The sequence below is a fragment of the Notolabrus celidotus genome, chromosome 11 (assembly GCF_009762535.1).
Source record: "Notolabrus celidotus isolate fNotCel1 chromosome 11, fNotCel1.pri, whole genome shotgun sequence".
Taxonomy (NCBI): domain Eukaryota; kingdom Metazoa; phylum Chordata; class Actinopteri; order Labriformes; family Labridae; genus Notolabrus; species Notolabrus celidotus.
The window spans coordinates 9,046,358-9,067,413 of NC_048282.1; the positions used below are offsets into that span (position 1 = coordinate 9,046,358).

A 21,056-nucleotide genomic window follows, 5' to 3' on the forward strand; every position below is an offset into this window, starting at 1 on the left:
TTACAGAAGTCCTCAAGACTGAGATAACACTGCTCAGAAATTAAACGGTTGTTATTTAAGTGTGTGTTTGAAGTTCTATGTTTGAATACCATTATGTGTTTATTATTGTGGACTAAAGGTGAAGTCTGGTGTCCTCCCAGTTGATTTATGTCATGGTTGTGTCAGGTTTATTTTGAACCTGTCTCTGTGAGCTACCTGAAATGTAACGTGACATCAACTGAGAAATGCATCCTCATCTACATTTTAAATGTTATTTTTGTTATCATTCATATGCAACAAAAATATTATTGCAGTCAATCACTATTTCTATCCAACAGGGACAGATAAATATGCTAATTTTTTTTGCTTTTTTTAAGCTAGTTTGAGAAAGACTACATCAAACCACACAGCTTTGTACAAGAGTTTGATTCACAATTTTTAACCCGGCCTAAACAAACCTCATGGTGACACAACACACAAGATTACATTTGAACCTACCCTACAGGTTGGGTACAAACACATATGAAGTGGAAGATATTAAATCCCAAGAAAATTGTCATGAGTTGCGTTTGATACGTTTTTTTTCTTCTTTGTTTGTATCTGGTTGTTGTTTTGCAGTCTTATCTTTTGTTCTTGTAATCCTTGTGTGTGTTTATGTTTGTGTATTTCCATTCATGTTTCAGCATTTCCTGTTTTATTTTGTAGTTCTTGCTCCCTGTGCGTCTCGTGTAATTTTACTTCCTGTCTTTTTGTTTTCCCTCCAATTTGATTACTCTCATGAGTTTCACCTGTGTCCACACCTGTGTCTGATTACCTTGTGTGTATTTAGCCTCTGTGTTTCCTCCCTTCTGTAACAGCTCATTGAGTCTTACCTGTGTCTTGACTCCTGTGATTCTTTGTGGACCTGGATTTCCCCCTCCTGTGTTTGTAATGGTTTTTTGTTTGGAACAATATCTTGGACATTTAAGTTTTGGACTCTTGAAAAGTAAGCTTTTTGATTCTGACTTTTTAACTTTTGATTTCATTTAAACTATGTTTAGTCTGCATTGTTGTCCTCATGTGTACTAAATGGGTCAGAAAATGCCATGTTCCTCTCCTTTTAGCCAAATAATACACCATACTTTTTGGGCATGGACTTTAAGACAAGTCTTTGTGTTTTATAAGAGCACTTAAATCTTACTGAAATTAGTTCTGAAATCACTCCTCTTTTCTGAAAATGAAAACTGGCTGATGTGTGTATGTTCTAAAAATGCTGACTTGTATCTAACCCTGGTGGACATTTCTTGCAGTGGTCATTGTGGAGAAGGGGAAATTACAGATCATTAATGGAACAGTTAATTTTCCACTTACAGATCCTGAACTTCTGATGAACCATATCTCATTTGTTTGGCTGCCCTACATGTCATTAGTTTGCAATAACACAGTTGTGATACTTTATTACTCCTTGTAGGTAAATTATCTTTCACTCACCCTCAGGGAGGTCAGAGGTGAGGTTCAGCTGCAGAGCAGGAGTTGCAGATGGTGGGGCTTCAGCTCCATACTCAGACTCTTCAGCTTTTTTAGGTGAAATTTGATAGTTCATGTAGTTTCAGTATTGAGAATTGTCTGCACACCAATATAAGTCTTGATTTTCTTCTATCAAATAAAAAACAAGATACAGTGGGAGGTGCTTGCACAGTGGTCGACCCCTCCCCCCGTGAGGCCGCGGCCCCGCAGCAGTGCTGGAATGCTGTCAGCTCTTAGACGTGATAATCAGAACCAGACGCAGCAGCTCGGCATCTCGTCCAATTGCAATCAGCCCAACTCAACGTCGGCCTCGCCCTCTGCAACTGTAACCTCATGTCAAAAATGTAGATCCAGATTTGATTAGAAGTAGGATTGGAGCAGGGTTTCTTCATTTTTATTATGACATGGGCCTCTGGGTAAAGACAAATTAGGCCCCAGACTACCATTTGATAAGATTGTGTCACAGGGATCTCATTAGGAGAGAGGCCTGTTGTTGATTTAGTGTCAAATTGGACTGAAGTGAATTATTCTTCTTTCTGAGATCTGAATGTGATGATGATGGAGCTGAAAGTGACACATGGACGGACAGGACATCATGTGGTCTCTAACTGGAAACATTTCAAGAGAATTAAATTAAAGTAAAATCAGGTTTCAGTCTGAGCACCTGGGTCCCTCTCAGGGACACCCCAGGCTTATAGGATCTACTTCAACGACCATCATCAGAATATATCGTGACAGGATGTGAAGGGAGGTCGACACGATCTCTCTAGACTCTGATCTTACATGAGCACAATGATTTATGCTTTGACTTTTTGAGGGGCTTTATTGGTCAAGGCCACTCAACAAGCTGTGCTGGGGAGGGTAAAAGTCTGTACATGTTTTTCTAAGTGCAACCTGCAAGCAACTGCAGTCAAGGACAACACAATCTGTTGTTGCTAGAAGTACAGTTTGAACAGTTTCAACATTTTATTTGGTTATGAAACGGGCTGAATGCTTGAAACCACAGCAATGGGGTAGGTGTTGGAGGATCAGCAGAACATAAGCCATAGCAGCCTCTGTTTTAAATTGTCCATGTTGATTGTTGATGGGTTATCTGACTGTCAAACAACATCAGGATGAGATTGTTTGCTACAAACACTCAGGATAAGATGGGAATAGACCATTTGGTCAACAGGGGGCGCCAAAATCGAGGGAGAGGGGATGATATGCACCAAACCATGTGGGGACTGGGAATGGATCATATGACCAATGTGGGGACATACAGTCCTTTAAACCATAAGGCTGTAGACTGCAGACAGGTTTGGTGTCAGGTATGTTTGATGCCTGATTTAATTCAAAGACAGATTTATTCAGGCACTCAAAACAATCTTAAAACCCACTTTACCAAAAATCCTGCTGTCTGGTCTGCACACCTGTGAAGAGTTTTACTTGCATATTAATGTGGAGAAGACAGCTGGGGGACATTCTGTAAAATTTAGCACTACTACCAATAAAATATAACGATTCATTCTGGTGTTAAATCTAATCAAAGTGTTAGACGGGAATCATTTTAGGTCAACAGCTTCTGGTGTGATTGGGAGAATTGAAGCGTGTTTTTTTGCATCCTGATCATTGTAAACCTGCTGCTGTTAATGTTGTGCTGATGTCGAAAGATTGATGAATTGAACTGGTATGAGCCTGTAAATGACAGCACCAGTGCTTTATAAAGGGCATTTCAAGCCAAAATACTATTCGATGATCAATGGCATCTATTCGACAATTATTCGAATAATCCCCCCCCCACACACCTGTCCCATTAACAGCCCGTTTTTGTGGCAGTCACGTTAACCAGCAGCATAACGAGGTGCTGCTAGTAGCGAGCACTGACAGCATCTGTCTTGATCTTTACGTTGGTGTTTCTGTGTCTCGGTGTACCGTGTGTGTTTACATTTTACAGTCATGCTCAGTCTCTGGAAATACATGTGTAGTAGTGAGATTCAGAAACGGAGAAAATCGCTGCAACTGTCGTGAATGTTTTCTTCTTCTTTTGCTATTTAATGCTATTAGCATTTGTCTTCTTTTGATTGCTAATATGGTTAGCAAACAGCTTTAACATGCTCTTTCGCCACCGTCTGGCAGCAATCCAGTATTACAACCAGGCACCGGTAAAAAAGAAAAAAGAAAAACTTTACTTTTAAAATTAGGAAATATTCAAAGTAACTCTTCAATTTTTACAAAGTGAACAAATATTAGAATATTAGCAAATCATTGCCAATCCCTAATATTTAGTGAAAACAGAAACATTCACTGTTTCCATTTTCCCAAACTTGAGCATTTGCTGTTCTTTTAAATATTTCTTGTTTCCAGGCTGCTATTTGAAGTCGACACCTTGTGTTGATTCGACAAAAGTGTTATGTGAGAGCTTATTTACTAATATGACCCTTGTGGAGACGTCTAAAGAGGAAAAAAGAAGGCTGTATTTCACAGAAGAGCAGAGGGGAGCAAGGGGTTAAACGCTCTGGATTTGCACGAGCTCTTCCTGCATCTGATCTGAACTGCTGTGTGCACTTTAATAAGCACTTTCATTTATATTAAAGATGCAAATGTAGCCTTTACAGGGAGATTGATATGCATGGGGCAACGTCTTTGTGTGTGTGTGTGTGTGTGTGTGTGAGGGTGTGTGTGTGAGTGAGTGAGGGTGTATGTGTGTGTGTAGCACTTTATCAGGGTCCTCTGTTCATTAGCCCAGTGTAATTGTGTTAGCAGTGTTGCTGGCAGGGCGGGAAGAAAATATCTGTGTGTAAAGGTCACATCAGAGGAGAGATGACATACGGATAGATGACACACACAGCATCCAAAGACATCCTGGCATACACACACACACACACATCAAACAACTGCACATACACACTCGGCCTCACTCTCTCATGCACATGAAGACAGTTTTGGCCGTGTTTGTGAGTGTGTTTGGATGCTTCCTCTTGCTCTAAGCTATGCATATGTCTTGATATGTGCATATGTGTGTGTGTAGGTGTGTGAGTGGCTGATTCAAGTGGCAGTGTTAAATCAAGTGTGCTATTCCTCCTCTGTAAGCTTGGCATCTGCAATGTAGGCAGCTGAAAGAGCAGCTACATTATCTCCCATGTGTTGTGTTTGTGTGTGTGTCGTGCTCACTGGTTTCTATGTGTGTGTGTAGGGGTCCCATTCTGTCGGTAATTTTTAAAAATATACAACATTTAAGTAGGACTCCTGCTGGTGCCAAGGAAATGTTGCAGTTAAGAGATAAAGGCTTTGAAGAGAGAGGATTAGAAGCAGAAATAGCAACATAAACGACAGTCAGAGAGGAAACATAAATACACAAACCTACTCGCAAATAACCTCCCTGTGTTTTCCAGATTGTGGGTGTGAGAGCACTCTTATGTGATCAAGAGTTGCTGCTTGTGGTTTTCCATCGAAAACTAAATAAACAACATTCTCTATTATCAACAAGTATTTGACACAGGATACCAGTTATGTAGTACTTCCTCCTGCCTGCTTACATGTGTGGGCGGATGAGAGTGTCTGGTTATCGTGAATCTGTGCTGTATTAATATGGGGTCCCTCAAACAACAGCTCTTACATGTTTTTACTTTAACGATGATAGTATTGTGATCCTTCTTTGAAAATATCTCCTGATGTGCAGCTGTCTTGATAGAAGGGATGCATGGATTCAACTATTTAAGCCCTAATACTGAAACCTGGTCTAACGGTATCGTTGATGACGAGTACTCATCCAGTACCAGTGTTAAGTAAATATGTATTTCTCTCTGTGAGAATGAGGCTGAGAATCATTGACATGTAAGTCAACATATTCTGACTGTCAAACAAACTGAAATAAATAGAAATGTATAAATAAACAGAGTGAATTATCATCATCTGTCCCACTGCCCGAGTATAGCTTGCATTAGCATCACGCACACTCTGCTCTGACATTAAACCTTCTCTAAATAAGAGATGATTATATGTGCAAAGCAGCATATGATTAACATTCCCATGTTGTCGTCCTTGGATTTTTTGCTATTGCTCGAATTGTCTCTTAAAACGACGTGCACTTTTACTTGATGGCAGTTGGAATCAAGTTGCTGGTGTGGGTGATCCATACATGTTTGTATCGTGCAGCACTGCATTGTGCAGCATGCAACTTGTGTCCAACCGGTCTACTGTTAAACAGGTAAACGTGACCTTCCTTTAACACTTTCAAACTATCCCTTGAAAGATGACAAAATTATCTGCTTAGTTTCAGCTGTCTTTATGTTTGGTTGAACTTTTCTTTGGCGCATGGTGCTTGATGTTAGTTGTGTTATGTATGCAATCGTACCACCTCCCGCAAAATTTTGCTTTGCTGAAATTGCAAGTAGCCATAACAATTGTTGGAATTACAAGTTTAAAATACATCCAAACTTTCAGCGTTTCTTGTTAGCTTGTTGGCTCCGCATAGAGAAATTCACAGCCCTCCTCATGTTGTTGCCATAAACCCAGAACTGCATAGAAATCAACTGAATGGATCAGCCCATTGTCATAATACCTGATCCAGCTATTTGATACCTGACATCAGGATCAGAGTGGTGCATCCATACTTGATACTAAGCATCCATGTGCATGGCCTTTAGGTCAACTGGTGAACATATCAGGGCAAATACATGGGCTGGAAATTGGCATACATTGTAAACAGCTAAAATGGATACCATGTGTAACCTCAGTGGGTTGCATTCTAACCATAAGGGTCCTGTATGGAGCCCATGAGGAGCCACTCATGGGCAAATTCATGCCTCAATGGCAACCAAAGAAAAAATTGGTAAGGCCCCAGTCAGGTTTCCTTTTATCCCCACAGTGGTTATGGGGGCATGGTGGTTTGTTTATGTGGGAAATCATTGCCAATGATGCTAATGTTTAGGCCAGTTGTGTGTATTTTATTGGTATTTCCATCTTTGGTTGCATATTTATTTGTCCTTCCAGACAGTGGGGTCTCTGTGTGATGATATGGCCTCCCTGCAGCCTACATTATATCATAAAGCAGCCCATAGCTTAAGTAATGTGATTTTTCTCTCATATCCTAGAACAATTTACCATTAAGTATCCCCCTGAGCAGTTCATTGTGTCATTTCAAGTGTAAACACTATGGTAACATAGGTCTGTCTTTCATCCTTGATTGGTTCAGGAGATATGATGCAAAACACATGACTTGGTTACTGACCATTACCATCGCCTTGAGGTGTTTTGACTCTATTTCCAAAAATCTGTGAGGCCTCAAACTGAACATGTGAACCTACTTTCATGCTTTCATCAATATGTGAGTTATTTTTTAGCTATAACCTGGAGCAAGCAGAGAAAAGGCAGTGTAAGGAGGTGATTGAGGACACGTCCACTGAATGCTAACCTCCTCTCTACTCTGCATGAAATGAACAACAGGTTCATGTTCGAATCTGCCCACCATTTTAACAAATTTTACCAAGCAGCTTGATTTTTAGAACCATGGAGCACCCTCAAACGGCGGTTGGTGACCTGCCAGAGAGGCTGATGGAGTAGGCAATTACCAAAATTTACCAGCATTTGGCTCACGGATGCTGTTAATTTTTCACTCTTGTTATACTTCACAGCCAAAAGGCTTTCATCAAATTATCTGCAGCAGGAGTTAGTTTAACCTCAGGTTACCTCTTTAACAGATTTAAACACACTGAATGTGGTCAGAGGAAAACTGACAGCAGCTTGGACCTGATAGTTTGATTGACCATTGCGTTACGATGGGAACTTCAAGTAGTGCTACAAAACAGGAAGAGAAGATGTGATGGGATTATATCTGCACATAGGGTTGTATTATAAAACGTATTTAGGCTGCAAAATAAACCTTTTACTTTTTCAGCCTCTTAAGTTAATCAGATATCTAGATGTATCATTACAAGACTGTAACCTATTGATTATTGTTGTATCACTGTATTATAGTTATTGTGGGCCAAGTGTCACATACTGGATCGTATCGTGAGCCACCCAACCTCTAATTTAAAGTACCATAATTCCTCCCTTTGCGTTTCCATTTCCTCTTTAACGACATGTGTTTCTTTATGAATGTTTCATTCCTGTTTAAAAGTGTCTGGTCTCCATTTAACTTTATTGTTTTATCAAAATTTAAAAAAATAACTTGAACATTAAGCTAGCTCCCCTCAGTGCTGTTAAGAACAGGCTTCACCCTCGGTGTGTTTATGTCCCTGCCCTTCTAATAGTGACTGAACATCCAGGCTAACCAGTTTATATAAACCCAGTTTATAGTCGGTGTTACTGCTCTGCCATGACAATAAAACTGTTTTTATCGCGGCATGAGAATAAAGTCTCTGAACCAAGATAGACTGTGATATTCCTCTCGCCTCCAGATATGAAACTACAATGTGCACTTAGTTTCCCATCTGTCTCCACACAGACCTATCAGCATCAGGGACTCCCTCTCTCCCTTTTTGTCCTTGTGTCACTGTTTCTATACTGTCGTTTCTCTGTATGCATGCACACCAAAGCCCTGATTTCATTGCACTTATTTTCCCCTCCCTCACTTGGAATAATTGGACTGTGCAGTTTCTCTTTTGTTTTCTCTTTCTCTCAATCTCTCCATCCTTCATTGCTCTCTTCCTCTCATTTTCTTAAACTGCAAAATTGCTGTTCTGCGGGTGAGAGCCAGCTTCGATTATCTACGCCAAATTCTCTGATAAAGAACTGTGTTTCTGGGCCTATTCAAGCACTTAAAGCTCCTCTAAATGGCTTTAGCTGCAGGGTCCTGTCTTTGGAGACTTCACACACACACACACACACACACACACACACACACACACACACACACACACACACACACACACACACACACACACACACACACACACACACACACATACACACATACATAAACACAAGGCAGTGAGTTCAACACCCATCATGGGACTGATCCAACTGCAGAGTAATTTCTCTTTTTTAAGGTTTGTCAGCACATACAAATCTCTCTCTCACTCTCTTTTTCTTTCTCTCTCTCTACCACTCGCAACAATCTACCATTCCTACTCGTTCACAGCATCTGTTAACAGGCTGTTGGACAATTAGTGTGTGTGTGTGTGTGTGTGTTTGTGTTGACTGAACAGTTAGTGCGCCTGTGAGAGGAAATGTTTGTGTATTTGTAGAAGGGAAGCTGTCCTCCTGGGGAAAAGGACAGCATGTGTCATTTGTTCAGACAGCTTAAATAGTTAAACGGGGAGTTAATGGGGGGAAGTGTTTGATGGATGGAAAGTTTACACTGTTTGACTTTGAAACAGAAAATGACGACCATGCTACTGGCTCTCAAGCTAACATATGATCACTGTCCCATGGCACTGTGGCTTCATATTTACCAAGTGGTTTCTATGCCTGTGTTGCTTCTTCTAACTCCTGGAAAGAAAGCTAAAGAAAAGTATGTTTCTTTAATGGGCAACACTACTTTAGTAGAAGATCTTGGAAAATATCTGTCATTACAGATGAACATATATTAAGCATAACCAACTAATACCTTTGCTTTAAAATATCCAGTTTAATCTGTAAGGTTTATGCTTATTGTGAACCAGAGTCCTTGTTCTTTTCCAAACCCTCCTTCCAGATTACAGAAGTCTCATCATTGATTTTTATAACACTTTAGAAATATAACTAAAAAACCCGGCTGAAGTACTTTGTTGTTGGAAATTAGGACTTATATATCATGTTTGAAAAGAAACATTTTGAAAGGTAGGGAAGATTTGCTCAGAATGAATGTCTCCTAAGCATCTCCCTCCATTTTAACTGGCATGCAAGAATTGTTTCCTCACTTCGTAATGTTTAGTCACTCTTACACTGCTGTTCTTGTCCCAGCTTGCTCCACTATGTCCTCTATAGGGTGGCAGTAAACATACATGTGCTTCCTCTGATACAGGAGTTAAACACCAGCTTCTTATCATTACTGCCATAGAGGGACTACATCTGGAGAGTGTAATGTTCATATGCTTCCATACGAACCCTCCTGTGATCCAGCGCATACCAACCTGCACACACAATGAGAAGCTCAACCCCATAATTTGAGCTTTCATGCTGGTGTTTTTGTTAACTACTTGTGTGAGAGCCGCTTGAATAGCTACTCTGCCTTTACCCTCCATTCTTTCATTCAGGAGAGATAAATGCTAGGTAGGTGTGTTGGCAAACAATCATACAAACACATCAGGTACCAGTCGATGGATTCAGATATTTGAAGCAACAAAGCAGTCGTATAGCGCAATCACAACTTCTGTGGGTAAAAGTTGCTATTGACATTTCTGCAGAGAAAGAATCCAAACAAAACCATTGAATTCTCAACGACCCTTTTCAAATGTTGATTATCCTGTGTTGTGTTGGAGTAGATTGTAGTGTTTTTGGAGAACCAGTCATACAAAGATGCATGCAAAAGAAATAGAAACATTACAATATGAAGAAATGCATGCTGGGTACAAAGTTTGCCTATTTGTCAGACTCCTGACATTGCCAAAGTTTTGTGTCTGTGCGTAAACTATTTGTTCTTTTATTCAGATTGCACCGACACACAAAAATCGACTGTACAGCCACAGAAAACACTCAGCCCACTCTTTTTCTTTAGCAATAACTCAGACAAAAAATATTTTCTTCCGCTGTACAACTTAAGAAACAGCTGTAGGGCATTGTGCATGCTCTATACCTGACTCTGGCTAGTGGGTAAGGATGAAAATGGGGAACATATCCCTTTAAAAAGGGCCTGTATAAACCTGGTTTGTGCTTCACATATCGTTTACCTGAGGCAACCAATTTGTTCCAGGAGAAGGGATGACTTCCTAACCAATAGTGTCACTGGTGGTTAAGCATATAACCAGGCGCATGTGATTTGTCCATTACAGGGTGCAAAAACAAGCTTACTACAGTTGTCGGGATTTAACTTTATCTGAAAAATCCTTAAATCCCTCCACTCTGGAGAGCTCCGAGACAGAGTAAGCGTATTGTAGAGGAGACTCTGTCAGATTAGGAATGATTAAGGCTCAACCACTCAGCCCTGTTCAGTGTAGATTTATACTGCTCTGTCTCAATGAGTGATGGCTGAGCTGCACCTGTCAGCCTGTCTATGAGTCTTTGTATCAGCGGCTGAACATGCATGAGTGTGGACAGTGGGTCTGTATCTCTAACTGTTTATGTAGGTGTTAACATGCATATGGATGTGGATCTGGGTGGCTGTGTGTGAGTGTATGCTGTTTTATTACATACGATTGCATAAATGCATTTTCAGGCGTGTGTTCTTACAATATGTAAGCATCTGTTTCCCTGCATGCTTGCCAGTGTTTGAATATTTTTGCTGAATGAAGCAGAGTCATTGCACCGTCTGCTCCTTGCAGCTAATCCCTTTTGTGGTTAAACACAGACTGGCGCTCTCAGACACACATTGTGTTTTCCTGAAACAAAGAATTATTTTATGCTGAATGATTGCCATATAAATGAACAGTGTGTCTGAGTGTCTCTCTGTGTGTATGTGTGTCAGAAATGAGGTTAATGCGGCGTGCTTTGCTGCCTTGTGCACTCAGCTGTCTGTGTGTCAGTCCTGGAATGCAACAGTAAATGAAGTCACTGTGTCTCTGCTGCATGGTGCAGCAGCCCACATGTACAAACCGCGTTCACTGTATTCCTCCATCCCCACACAAAGCACTTATTTTATTTCATTCACTTTACACACAAGTGGTTGGTCCAATTAGTTTAGTTGACATGGCATTTTGTCATGAGTGCCATCCAATTATTTTTGCATAAAAGATAAAACATGACAAAAGGCAATTAAAAGACATCAGCGTGTGGCTGTTGAGTCAAGCAAACCTCGTTTAGAAAGAATAACTCACCTTAATGATCAGGAAAATCAAATGAAGGCTTTTATAATGCTTTGTCAGCCATAGCAGGGGGGTTCTACCAACTCAGACTTTTGTCAGTTCAAACAGCTATGGCTTCCTACACAGATATTCAACTCTCTGTTTCCTCTCTTAAAAGTTAACCATGCACTATCCTAAACTCCTGCGTCAGACTTCACGAATCACGTGCATGATAATCAACATTTTTCATAAGCAGCTACAGTCACTACTAGACAGGCAGTTCAGCTCACAGACCCTCTAAAAACATGTGCCTGCTGAGGAGCATGGACGCAACACTGTTAAAGTGAAACTGCTTTATTCATGTTAAGTGGTTTTGATCTCCAATAGAACAAGCCTCTTATTTTCAAACCTTGCTTGTAAAACATACCTCTCATGCTGTAACTCCTTCAGTGATGCAGCAAAAATACTGAGGTGCAGATATTCAACTGACAAAAGTCAGCTTGGGGTTATCTCGACTGATGATCATGATTTTAAACTCTGGTGGAATGCAGAGTGCAACAATGTGTGCAGTAAATTTAGTGAAGCGGCCTTGCAGTTACATCTCATTCATGACTGCCTTTATCATCATTGCTCAGAGCTGAAGGCATCTATAGGGTGTGTTACATTCTGTGAAACCCTCTCCTGCAGCTGCTAAGTATTATTTTCTTTGCAGGATAAAACAGGGTCTCTAAAGAAAGCATGACATTGCATCTGAGGAGCATGCGTCACCTTTCTGGCAGACTAAGATATAAACACAATGCTGTCCCAGGTCTTTGTTTGTCTCTACTTTATAAAGCTACTGCCTCCCAGCTTGTCTTTTCTTATCTGACTGGCTGTTAAAGCCAGGAGACGATGGTGTGAGTCGACTACAGTCTGCAGTATTAGCACTTGTCAATATTACGCCTTTCGGAAAATGGATTCCAAATAGAAATCTCCTCACGTTCAAGAGCATGTCCGCCTCCTGGCCTCTGTTCTCATCAACTCCTTCTCCTCTGTCCTCATCTGACCTCAGCTGTAACTTTTACTTTGTGACCATCTGTTGCAAAAAGCCCAGAGTTAAACGGTGAATTGATAAGATTAAATTCTGCACACATGCTTCAGGACGCTTGTTTTGCTGCATCCGAGCAAATCATTTAGCAGACAGGCTTTTACAGGATTGATATCAAATACAGCAGCATACCTCACAATTTATTACTCTGAATATTCCAAGATGAAAGATGATATTTACAAGTTTTTCTTAGATAAGACAGAGAAAGCTCCCAACAAACATGTTAAACAAAAAACCAACACCTTTAGACTACGAGTGTTTTTCTACCTTTGGAAAACCATGATCTACCATGATCGTCTGGACCTTTGTTTCATTTTCAGCTATATGTTTTAATTTTATATCAAATCATGGCTGCCCTAGTTGTACTCAGTCGCTCTGCCATACTTTTAATTGGTCAGAACTATTCAAAAATATGTGCAAGATGTGAAGATCAGGGACACCATTTGTTGATAAACAGCTTTAATGCCAAGATATGTCAAAAGCTCAAACATTAAGACGCTTTAAGATCAATTATTTAATTTCTATTGGAATAAAACACTTTTGGGCGCAGAAAGTCAGCCTTTATTGCTTCATTAATCAGGCAGTTGTCAGTAGTTTGTTAAACACTCTTGTGCGCATCATTTTCTGAATAAACATCAACGGATTCTAAATGATGAGTGGGTGTTTTGTTGGGTCTTTGGGGACGTTGTTAAACTTGGTTAAAACTCTATCAGGTGTGACTCAATTCTATATTTACTCATGCAAACTTGAACATTGAAAATGTGTCATGTGGAGCCTAAAACAAAGATGATGGTGCTTCTTTTTAAATCACAAAAACACCAACCAGCTCCTCCAGAGTTGCAGGCCAGCAGTGTTTTTTGTTTGTCTCGAGAGCCTCGTGTGAGTCTAACACTGGAGAGAATAACAGCAGCTCTGCCTCAGGTGTTGCATGTCTCTCAGATTTTACACCTCACCCCTGCTCTCAAAGTTCAGTCAATTCAATCAACTCATATCTAGCTGTTTAATGACCTTTAAATCACAGCCAATCAGATGACAGCTGTCCATGCAGTGACATGTTAGCAGCCTGTAGCTGACAAGAAGAACATAAAAGATTTCATTGACGAGAAATGTTCTGGTTCGTGTGTCCTTCCTTTATGTCTCCTCTGTAGGAGCATAACTGATGTTTCTTTCTTTTCTGTTTCTGATATAATTTCTGAATGTGTCTAAATAGAACATACACTTACACTGGCGTCAATGTTTGGTTCAGAGTTTCTTAAAATAAGCTTAATAACGTGTTAGAGCTGACAATTTCTGCAGCTGTTGATATCCTAGCTTCTGTCCAGCTGGTTTGTTAACAAAGGGATTGAGCTGACCAGGATCCACTTGCGGTTCCAAGCAGCTCATATAACCCCACTTCAAAAAAGTCAAATTGTCCATTTATGTAAATGTTTTCTTTGGAATGTGGTGGCCCTTTCAGCATGAAAGATAATGACTGAAACATCTACCAATGATCACAAAGCTGACCTGTTTCTTGAGCAAGTGTTTGAGCTGCAGGGGTAAAACCAGGTCATAGTTCTGGACCGAGCTTTGTCACACCTTGTGGTCAACCTTGTTCATAACGCTGATCATGTGCAGAGCCTTTCGGGCTGCCTTCACATGATCAGCAGTCTGAGAGGCACTCACTGACAGCTTGGATGCAGACTCAGTCCTCAGAACTTAGCTCAAGGCTGCAGGAAAGCCGATACACATTTCATTTTTAAATCAGACTCTCTCTGAGACTCCAACATGATTCCTTCATGTCCAGGACCTTGATGAGTTGGACTTGCTGGAAACATGTCAAACGTTTCAGCAGTAAACAAGGTGAGAGTCCAAAACAAATTTAACTTTCAGCACAGGGTGCAAAATATCTCTTAACTTTTAGCATTAGGTGTTAAACCAGAGTGTTGTTGCAAATGACAAACCACTGCCTGGCTCCGAGTCATCGGTCCTATTGAGAGCTGAAATGCAAATGTTCAGTTGCTTTTGTCAACTGGGTCATAAACTGTGGTGAAGGCACCATGAAGTTCAGTTTCTAGCTGATATTCTGTTATTTTCTTTCTCTACTGCACTTTTCCCAGACAACACAAAATGTGTTTAACATGAATAAATGTAAATGTTTAGACTGAGCCTGTGGTTTGTACAGTTAGGCTGCTGTTATATATGGCTTGTGTACACACAGTCTATGCACAGGCTGATGTGTTTGGACGTGTGTCCGTGTGTGTTTTTGTAGTTAATAAGATTGAACAGATGCAGGATGCACACACACACACACGCACACACTCGCTGACAGACAAACACACAGTCTCACATGGATCGAGTGAGGCCAGCAGGCAGGGATGTGAGCTCCATGCTAAGAAGCGGTGTGTATAAATTTGCCTAAGTGTTTGGCCAAGGTCTGTGGCTGTGTGTGCAATCGATGTGCCAACAGCAATAAATCAGAGGGATGGACCTGAACGCCTCTACAGCTTCATCTGATGTGGCAGGTGGGCTTCAGGATGGCCCTGACACGCAAACAGTCACAAACACACACACTCTCAGAAGTGAAGGCCCCGATAGTTCAATGTTTTCTTGGATCAGTTACGATGCTGAAGAATGGTGATACATCAGTGACAAACATGTTGTCGTGTTCGTGAGTACAGAAAGCTCAGACACGTCACAGGATCTTTATTTTATTTTTTTCATTTTTTTACTGTCAACACATATTTTAACATTATTGTGACTAAAATATTGTAGTATTCCTGAATGCAGATGAATGCATCATCTGTAACACATTTTGTAGAAAACCTATTACATACAAGTAGAGGGATATTCAACCATCTTGACCCGATCTCAGATCAATACTAAAAACAACCTGAGTTTGGGTCTGATTTAAGGATGAAAATGAACAAAAACTAAAGCTTAGGGCCGGAAAAACTATTGTGGGTTAAGTTTCAATTAGTTCTTATTGATGTGCTGTCAATAACTATGTGTAGTATTTCATCAGAAACATTTTGAAACCAAACAACAGCGGTCGCCATATTGTAATGCTGGCTCAACTTAACTTATGATCAAGCAAGACACAGGGAGAGTTTTGAAGCTTAGTCGGGCCTTTAACCTTCTGACAGACAGCTGCAAGGCTGGTCATCTCAACCTTCCCGCTAATTTTGCTAATTTATGTATAACTCTTGGCCTTTATACTATTTGAACAGATGCATCATAGCAAGGGATGTGCATATTAAGTCCACTTCAGGATTAACATCGTCACCCTTAGTGGACACCAGAATGCCGTTGCACAAATAGGTACTTTAACAAGGGAACTAATGGTGATTCCTTTGCTTTTGCAGCCAGAGTCAATCGGGTGCTTAAGGAAGTGCATTTTTTTTTGCACCTCTGCATCACCGACATATAACTCTCACAAAGTCCATACCAGAACCATATAATGTGAAGAAGTTGGAATGATTTGACATAAAATGAGAGAGCATTGTGACGGTTCCTTTAATGACGTGTTGAAAAATGTAAGATGTAATTGTGGCAAATTGGAAAGGAACACATAATTGAGCAAACAATTACAGCGTGTGTTTCTGGAGCTGCTTGGATTAGAATTGTGTGGAACACACTTTGCACCCCATTTAAATATTTAGTCTTTTCTCTTTCATCTTAGTGTGTACCCACAGTCACTTTTCTTACAAATACACTCATTAAAAAACTCTTTGCTTTTCCTTTTGATCTAATTCAGTCATTTAAGCATCACCCAGCTCTGAGACATCTTCCTCTTCCCTCTCATCTCCTCTTTGGTTCAGTTTAGTCAAACAGCTCCGCACATCATCGTCTCTGAGCTCTGCTGGCTACTGGTGCTACGATCACAGAGTCTGTGTGTGTTTGTGTGTTTGTGTGCGTGTGTGTGTGTGTGTGTGTCTGTGTGTGTCTGTGTCTGTGTGTCTGTGTGTGTGTGGCTTTGTTTCAGATTATTAATAGAATTTGTAAAAAATATCAAAGAAGATGAGATGAAAATGCTGCAAAAAATAACTCTTTATAAAGTGTGTAATTTACTCCAATTGTGTTGATTCAAGTGTGTGTACATTCTTGTGTTGGTGCATGGGCGGTGAATTAGTGTGTGTGTGGGGAGGTCTGTTTTATGTCAATTATGTCATTGAGTGTGCGTGTGTTGGTGTGTAAAAATACTTTCGACCACATACTGTACTTGTGTGTGGTATGATCACATTTGTGTGTGTGTGTGTGTGTGGAGGGAACAGTGGCTGTATTGTCCTGATGGGACGGGCAGCAGCATCGTCATCTGGGGCCACTGTAATCATGGCTGGGCCGGAGATGAAAGACACTATTGACAAGAAGTGAAGTGTCTTAAAGAAGGAGAGAGAGATGGAGATAGAGAGGGAAGGATGTGATGAAAGGAAGGAACGAGAAACAGCAGCAGAGAGGAGACGAGAATAGTTTGCTGACCAAACTTCATTATGAAACGAGCACTCTGCCCCGTGCTCTGCATTTGTCCTAACTTAAAGCAACGGTCTAATGCAAAGACGGTTGGACAGCATTTGGCTGGACATACCTTTTTGTAATGGCTGACAACATGGTTAATGTTACCGGCCACAGCCCCGGTGTCATGATGTGAGCTCCAGTGTCCCAATAAATGTCTGAATATGGACACGGTTTAACTCTTTAGTCCTCAAAGAGCAGTGACATTTAGCTCTTTAAGCTAGCAAAGCCCTGGCTGTAGAGATTCTCTATTTGAAACAATACTTCAACAGAAAATGTACGTCTGTTTGATGATCTTGCTCCAGTATCAGCCAGGAGGACATAACATTATCTTCATCATCACAGGACATTATTAAAAAAGCTTCAGTGGAGGTAACCAGTATTCATGTGGAGCAGTCATTTTACTTTTGCATCAGATCTTTGTAGACCCTGAATTTGTTCCTCGGTGCATTCAAGGACAGGCCACGGCATGTCGTGACCCTGAACCTGCAAAAGAAGATGTAAAAATGTTAGCTGGTCCTCCTTCCTTTCTTTTGTCGTCATATTTTTCTCAGTTTTCACCTTTAACAATCTTTTTCACCATCTCCACTTCTTTTAGATTGAACTGGTGTGAAGCCAAGTAACTTTCACTTCCCTCTCCTTCTCACTGACTCCTCTGTTTTATCGCTCTGGATCAGTCCTCTTTCTCTCATCCCTTTCTCTTTTTCAGTTTCCCTCTGCTTTGTTGCTCCCAAGTACGCACATTATAGGATTCTCCCTGCAGCCGTGCTTGTAATTTATGGATGCTTACTTGCTCTGACTGTGCTGCACATCACTGTCTCACCCTGCGTTTTGTTTGTTGTTGTTGGTCGGCTTTAATGCGTATGCACCTACTTTCAAAGCACACCTACCTGTTTCCTCACTTGCTTACACTGTTGACTGCTGTGTCACAGGTTGCATTGTTTGTGTGTATTTCTAGTGCATAAAGATTTCTGCTTGTGTGCTCACATTGTCGGCTAGATCCTTTTAATACCTCCAGACAATCGATACGCTGAGGAGCAATGTTTGGCCCTGTCTACTTTTAAAAGATGCACTCCACAGAGTGGTGCGAGCCAAGAGTCAAGAAGTCAATAAAACAAAGCCGATAGTGCCCTCGTTTATTTTTCGGACTTCAGCACAGAGGCCTCTGAGTCTGGGTCTGTGGGTGAATATTTAGTGTCTTGTCATTTCGATACAAACAAATAAATCCTTCTGTTAGATCTCCGTAAGTGCAAAACATGAGTCCATGAATATATTGACATCTCTGTTTGCTAAGATTTTCCCTTTTTTCTCTGTTTCCAGGGCTGATGGCGGGAGAGGCTGAGGATCAGGGGATGAGGTTATAAAAACAACAGTGGAGAAAGGAGGAAGACAAGAAAAAGGAAGCTGATTGCTTGGAAACTGTTCTTTTGTATCATCATACCCTGCAGTCCTGCAAGACACCGAGTGACCCTGAAGAGGATTACAAACTGAAAAATACACTCTAACACCTACCTGCTCACACCTCCCCTCCCCTCACCACCATGTCCTCCCACCTCCCACCTTTTCTCCTCCTCCCCTTCCTCCTCCTCCTCCTCCTCTCCCCATCCATGCCCTCTAAATCCACTCCTTCCTTCTCCTCCCTCCTCACATTCTCCCTACCAGATGGAGGCCTCACACATTTAGTTGTCCACAACAAAACAGGCGAGGTCTACCTGGGCGCCGTCAACTGGATCTACAAGCTATCCAGCAACTTGACCAAGCTACGCAGTCATGTTACCGGCCCCGTCACGGACAACCCTCGCTGCTACCCTCCCCCTGGCGTCCAGTCCTGCCCGCACGAGTTGATACAGACCTCTAATGTCAATAAACTCCTGCTACTTGATGCTGCCCACAACCGCTTAATTGCCTGTGGGAGTACTTCCCAGGGAATATGCCAGTTTCTTCGTCTGGATGATTTGTTCAAGCTGGGAGAGCCCCACCACCGCAAAGAGCATTATCTATCCAGTGTTGCTGAGGCAGGCACCATGTCTGGAGTCGTGATCTCCCCGGATATTTTTGGTGGAGGAGGAAAACTTTTTGTTGGCACTCCCATTGACGGGAAGTCTGAGTACTTTCCAACGCTGTCGAGCCGGAAGTTAATGTCCAACGAGGAGAACGCTGACATGTTCAGCTTCGTCTACCAGGATGAGTTTGTCTCTTCGCAGCTAAAAATTCCCTCAGACACACTCTCCAAGTTCCCCGCTTTTGACATCTACTATATCTATGGCTTCAACAGCGAGCAGTTTGTTTATTATCTCACCTTGCAGCTCGACACCCAGCTCACCTCACCAGATGCGAGCAGCGAACAATTCTTCACCTCTAAAATTGTCCGCCTCTGTGTCGACGATCCAAAGTTCTACTCCTACGTCGAGTTCCCTATCGGTTGCACCAAGGACGGAGTGGAGTACCGCTTGGTTCAGGATGCTTATTTAGCTCGGCCAGGGACCCGTCTGGCACGTTCGCTTGGTATTCAGGAGCATGAGGAGGTTCTGTTTACTGTATTCGCCCAGGGTCAGAAGAACAGAGCTAAGCCGCCCAAGGAGTCGGCTTTGTGTCTGTTCACAATGAGGAGGATAAAGGAGAAGATTAAAGAAAGGATTCAATCGTGCTACAGAGGAGAGGGGAAACTCTCCCTGCCCTGGCTGCTCAACAAGGAGCTGGCCTGCATCAACTCGGTGAGTGTTTCAGACAGTCGCTCTCAGAGGGGTTACTGTGATTATCAGTTGTCATGAAAGCTGTGTAATCCCAAATTGTTTGGGGACCTTTATGCTGTGTGTGTGAGTGTTGTGTTACAGAATAGTCAGGTTCACATCACTTAAAGTTTGTAGTTCTTGGAATACACTTGGGTTGGTCTGCTTGTCTTCACCTTGAATCAGTCTGCTCTGTGATGGATCAGTAATCGCTCTCTGAGACCTGAAAATCCATGTAACAGTTTGGAGAGAGCAGCTTAGCAATTTCTCAGCATTGAGAGCAGAATTAAAGCCCGACTGTATCCTAATAAACCTTTAATACTATTCTCAGGATGATATCAGCGGTGGCTTAATGTTGAGATGAAATTTCCTGAAATGGGATATGTTTTACCCTTGGTGCTCTCACTGCCAAATCTTCACCTGGACATGATGGCAGGTCACCAAAACTCCAAGTTGATGTGCATATAAGTGGAAAAATGAATCCCTATATGAAACAGTACTTTCCATGTTGGTTTGGGCCAAAGCAGAGACCATGTAGGTGTTATTTCACAAACTAAGGCCTTATGGCTGCTCTCTCTATAGCGTCACTGAGCCAGGGTTCAAGCACAATATGAGGATGCTGGCAGATGGTATTGTATATTCACATCATTGGCCTTAAGAGCGAGGCTATATTTATGCTTAGAGTTTGAGGGGAAAGAGGTGTGACAGCACACTAAATCATTATACGGCTCAGTCTGCCGGCAGTATGATAACCTGTCGTTTTGGTCTTAAAAACTTGGTCCCTCACCTTCACTGCTCTCTATACTTTAATACTGAATATAGGCTGTTAAAGGGAAAGAGATGAGCGGTATACAGTGTTAATCCTTTGTAAGAATGTATAATAATTATAAGAGAGATGTGAAAAACTAAGAATTATTTATTCATGCAGGTTGGAGTCCCTTAAAACGTAAACAATAATAACCTTTTTTTTAAATCAGACTTGACACCAGATGAATTGAATATTTCTTCAGTTGAATGAAATGACGTCTTCAGTCTGCTGTCAGGACAGATGTCTTCTCGCCTCTGTGTACTTTTCAGGAATAATTCAGACAGTCCACAGGTTGTGGGTGGCTTGTCTTTCCTTTTCTTCGTAGCTGAGCCGGCCTAAGGGTGTCTGAGAGACATTTGTGTGTGTTGGTGTATGTGTGGTACCCACATGTCACACTCACACATACACACAGACATGGCCCTGTGTCCTCATGAATAATTCACCCAGTCTCACCTTCTGTTATTCAGTCAGTGCTCCATAACAACCTGCCATAAATCTCTGGACTTCTCTCCACCTCTCTCTGTCTCCATCCCCTCTCTCTCTCTCCCTCCCCCACCCCATCTTCTTTTCCTCTTCCATGTCTCTCACTCCAGCGTCATCATTTGCATAAAGAT

The 21,056-nt window shown here is 41.5% G+C and overlaps 1 protein-coding gene across 1 annotated transcript in view; it reads left to right on the forward strand.

The window, feature by feature from the left end:
• The first annotated feature begins 848 nt into the window (after positions 1-848).
• LOC117821529 (plexin-A1-like) overlaps positions 849-21,056 on the forward strand; it is a 281,657-nt gene continuing 261,449 nt past the window's right edge. The window contains exons 1-2 of the mRNA XM_034695886.1: positions 849-964; positions 18,226-19,619. Of these exons, the coding sequence (XP_034551777.1) occupies positions 18,447-19,619 (1,173 nt within the window). The 5' untranslated portion in view covers positions 849-964; positions 18,226-18,446. The remainder of the gene's footprint in view (positions 965-18,225; positions 19,620-21,056) is intronic.